Source organism: Apteryx rowi, unplaced genomic scaffold (genome assembly GCF_003343035.1).
Source record: "Apteryx rowi isolate R43461 unplaced genomic scaffold, aptRow1 scaffold_56, whole genome shotgun sequence".
NCBI lineage: Eukaryota > Metazoa > Chordata > Aves > Apterygiformes > Apterygidae > Apteryx > Apteryx rowi.
In genome coordinates this window covers 942,171-946,629 of record NW_020450827.1, presented here as the reverse complement: position 1 = coordinate 946,629, position 4,459 = coordinate 942,171, and the positions used below count along the sequence as shown (strand labels likewise).

General features: G+C 61.7%; 1 protein-coding gene across 1 annotated transcript in view; it reads left to right on the top strand.

Annotated features, from left to right (window-relative positions):
• The window catches only part of NKX2-6 (NK2 homeobox 6), a 3,729-nt gene extending 1,065 nt beyond the window's left edge, over positions 1–2,664 (top strand). The window contains exons 2-3 of the mRNA XM_026081689.1: positions 32–111; positions 1,384–2,664. Coding sequence (XP_025937474.1) covers positions 32–111; positions 1,384–1,955 — 652 coding nt within the window. The 3' untranslated portion in view covers positions 1,956–2,664. The remainder of the gene's footprint in view (positions 1–31; positions 112–1,383) is intronic.
• Positions 2,665–4,459: the final 1,795 nt, after the last annotated feature.

The following is a 4,459-nucleotide window of genomic DNA, read 5'->3' as shown; positions in this document are numbered from 1 at the left end:
CCACCCCCTTCTCCGTCCGGGACATCCTCAGCCTGCGGCGGCCGGGCCACGCCGGCGATGCGCGGCGCGGCGCGGAGCGGGGCCGCGGCGGGGGCGAAGAGCCGCAGGCGCGTAAGTGACCGGCGGCGGCAGGGACCGGCCCGCAGCCGAGCGCGGCGGATCTCGGCGGAGTTTATTTCCCCGCTGCTCGCGATGGGAAAGCGTCTTTTTTTCCCCTCCTCCGGCTCTTTTTTTCCGGGGCGGTATTTTGTTGGGGGCGTTTTACTACCCCCGGCCCTCCAGCACCGCGGGCCGCGGAGCAGCTGCCGCATCCCTTCCTTTCCCATCCCTTCCCTTCCTTTCCCATCCCTTCCCCGCGGTCCCCGGTGCCCCTCCGTTTGGAGCAGCGCAAGCGCCCGTTTCCCACCTCGCGCTAACGAGCGCCGGACTAAACCATACTATAAGAGTATGAATATATATATATATATATATAATGTTTGCTGTCGGCTATCAGACCTGTGTGCGGGGTGCTGCCCCCCACCTCGGACTAGCGTTTGCTCCTCGCCCCGCGATGCGCACCGCCAGCGCCGGGACGGTTTCTTCTGCCGAAGCCGAAAAATCGCCACCGCTTTCGATGCCGCAAAGTGCTAACTCGATGCTCCGCAAACTGCAAACTGCCGCGGCCGGGGCGGGAGGCACCGCGCCCCGCGGGAGCCCGAGCGGCGCCGCCGGAGCCTCCCAGCGCCGAGCGCGGACGAGTCGCGGCGGCCCCGCGGTGCTGCCGTGGGAAGGCGCCGCGGAGCTGCCGGTGCGGCGCGGCCCCGCTCCCCGCGGCGGGGGAAGAGCAGCCGGGGGAGCACGAAACGGAGCGAAACGGCAACGAAAATAGCCCCGCTCCGCCTCTCCCCGCGGGTCTGACAGCTGCCCGCCTTCATCCGCAGCCCCGTCGTTGCTCCGGCCCCGCTTAAAATCAGAGAGCTGCGAGATTCCCCTTTCCTGGGGCGCTGGAGGAAGATCCTGCCAGAGAAGCTCCTGCAGCCCCGGGGGGGATTTGTGCTTGGGGAGGCTCCAACCTGCGGCCACGGCGTACCCCGCTCCCCCCGTGCCCCTCGGGGCTGGAGCTGCCCCCGCTGCGGCACCAGCTTCACTCGGAACGCCCAAAATGAGGCTTTGTCCAAAATTCACACAACAGGCAGGTTTCTAATTCCATCCAAAAAAGGGGAAATTTTCTTGAATTTCCATTAAACCGCATGTGAACGCTCATATTAAATTTGGGAAATAGATACCCCCCCCCTTCATCTTATTCCCGAGGAGCCCCATTCCCAGCTTGATTCCTCCTTCAAAACTGCACCTTCCCTGGGGACGGGTTGGGTCTCACTTTGCTTTGGGTTTTTCTCCCTGCAGGAAAACGCCTGATCGCCGGCTCCTTCGAGGCGGACACCACCAAAGCCGACCCCTGCAGCCCTCCCAAGCCGCGGCAGCGGCGAAAACCCAGGATCTTGTTTTCCCAAGCTCAAGTGTTTGAGCTGGAAAGGCGGTTTAAGCAGCAGAGATACCTCTCCGCTCCGGAGCGGGAGCAGCTCGCCGGCCTGCTCGAGCTCACCTCCACGCAGGTGAAAATCTGGTTCCAGAACAGGCGGTACAAGTGCAAGAGGCAAAGGCAGGACAAGTCCCTGGAGCTGGCTGCCCGCCCGCTGCCCCCGCGGAGGGTGGCCGTGCCCGTGCTGGTGCGGGACGGCAGGCGCTGCCTGGGGGGCTCCCCGCCGTACCCGGCCCCGTACGGCCTCACCGCCGGCCCTTACGCCTATAGCGGCTACTTTGGCGCCTATAGCTGCAGCCCCTACGGCGCTGCTTACGGCTACGCCGGGGCGCCCTCGGCACCTGCCGCCGGCGGGAGCTTCGGTGCGGCCAGCGCGGCCCCCAACCAGCCCACGCACTTGCAAGCCGTGGTGCAAGCGGGGATCAGGGCTTGGTGAGCGGCCGCGGGAGCCGGGACGGCACCGAGGGGTCGGATCCCCGGGTGGTCGGATGCCCCCCGCGTGTCCCCTCCGGGCCGCTCGACCGTCCTCGCTGCGGCTTTGGGGACCGAATGACTGCAGGCGCTTATTTACGTGAGCACAACCGATCCGGAGTCTGGCCCTTCCCGCTCCCCCCAAGGGTTTGCTCCGTCGGGACACCAGCGTGCGGCGATCGGGAAGCTGTGAGCGCTGCTGCTCTTCCTAAGGACGACTGGAGACCAGGGTCTGCGCACATCACTGTGCCTTTACTTTTTTTATGAATACTCTATTTAATGCTTAGAGTTCCTCTTTAATCTTTTGAGATGCATTTCTGGTTTATATTTCTTAATATCTTCCCAGCACCGTTTTTCATTTGTGTCCTTATTATTACTATTATTTACAATTAAAAAAAAAAATTTGGTGAAAACGTGCACTTTCCCTCTCTCATCGTTCCTCCCTTACTGGTTTGACTTTTCCCAGCCACAATTTGCATCTGAGCCCCAGAATCTGATCCAAAGCAAAAAACGGAAATCCATCTTAACACTAACCGATAACCCGGAAAGGATATTGCCTAGAGGTCCAAGCACTGCGGCTCCCAGGGTTTAACCTCTGACAGCGAGTCCCCCCCTCTAAATCCTGGCAAGTCCTTTAGGGGCCCTGTTGCTATTTCCTTTTTGGTGAAATAGCTCCGTGTCTGCTTGGTATCTGATCTGGGTGCCCCGGATCAGCGTCTGGCTCCAAAGGCATCAAGCATTTTGATGGATCAAAGGAATACATATACATTCTATATATATATGCACATATATATATACACACACACGTATATGTATACATGAAATGCGGAAGAGCCGAATGGCCTCCCACCGGCCGAGGGCTCGGGCTGTACAGCCCCAATTTCTATGCTGGCTTTTGTCAAGTGTCAGAGCCGGGAACGGAAGACGCGCTGCAGACAGCAGCCCCTGATGCTCCGAGTGTTTGGCAGAGAATTTCTTCGAGTGACTCTTCCCGTAGCAGCCTGGGCTTTGCTTTGCTTTATTTTGTTTTTTTTAGTTCATTATGCTATTAAAAGGAAACAAAACACCGCGTGGACGATTACGTTTCCTCCCCATCACGATGCCCAGAAAGGAACTAGGATCCCACCGGTGTCACTGTTGTTAAATCCGGACACTTGGGGCCTTGCTGCGAGACCAGCAGGGCAGGCGCAATCCTACGGATGCTGCTCCCGTCACGAGTTTGTTAGGCCTCTCTCAGGCCACACGCGGCTGCCAGCGCCAGCAGGAGCTCCGGGACGCAGCCAAGCGGAGCGCAGCCGACAGCCCGTACGAGCGGGCTGGATCCGTGGGCTGCACTTGCCGATCACCCTATTAAGGCTCTTTTAGGGCTGTTTGGGGAGTCTGGCCGCGAGGGGCTGCATTTCCCACGGACTTTGGCCTGCGCGGGGCGAATCGGAGCCGCCGCGGCTCATGGCACCTTGCAGAAGCAGGACACAAGGAGGAGCTGCTGCCTCCTTCCTCGCCCCCCTCTTCTCCCGACAACTTCCCATCCTGCGGGAGAGGCTTGCGGGAGGTGACTGAGGCTCCTTCTCTCACCCCGCGCAGCCCCGTCGCTCCAGCTTTTGCTCCCTTCCCAAACAGGACCCAGCCGACATCCAAATCAAACGAGAAAAACCTCCCGGCGCGACAGCCCTGCTCGCTGCCGGCCCGTCCAGGGCCGTGGAGCAAGCAGGTGCCCGGCAGCATTCCCGTCCCTGGGAAACGCCATGGACATCCAGGAAACCCCAGCGCAGACGACAGCATTTCCAGCGCGGGGGCTTACGTGCAAGTCTTAACAGCACTGCGCGTTCCCGATTTTTTGCTTTGAGGCAAAGCGCAAGAGGCTCCCAGCTTGGGCCGGAAAATAAATGCAGAAGCAAGGGGAGGAACCGTGCCAGTTACTTTAAAGCTATCCCGTTTTCCGCCCAAATTAGAAACCGCCCCCTCTGCCAGCCACCGAAAACCGAGGAAGATGCTTCCCAAGCGCGCCTCCCCACACCAAGCGGCCGACGTTTCCGTGGAGAGCTGCGGGGAGCTTAGCTGGACACGAGGAACGTCCCCGGAGCAACGTCCCAGGCAGAGCCGTGCCGCCCGCCCGCCGCGGCCCCCCGGCACCCGCTCCCGAACCACCCCCATCCGGCAGCTGCGCTTACGGCGACGGCTGCGATGGGGCCAAGGGAGACCCGAGGCAAAGCGCCCTGCAGCCAGGCTGCCTGGGATGGACGGACGGACAGACGGATGGGCGGACGAGGGGTCGGGCGGGGGGAAGCGCTAGGAGCCGGCGCTGGGTTTCGGCGAAGCCGTCGCTGCAAAGCCCCGGCGCAGCGGAGCCGCCCCGTGCAGGGCTCCCGAGGACACGCGACAGGTTCACGGCACCGAGCCGGTACCCCGGAGGGACGGGAGCAGCCCGGCTGCAGGCAGGCAGGGAAACCCTTCTGCCGCCTCCCGTTC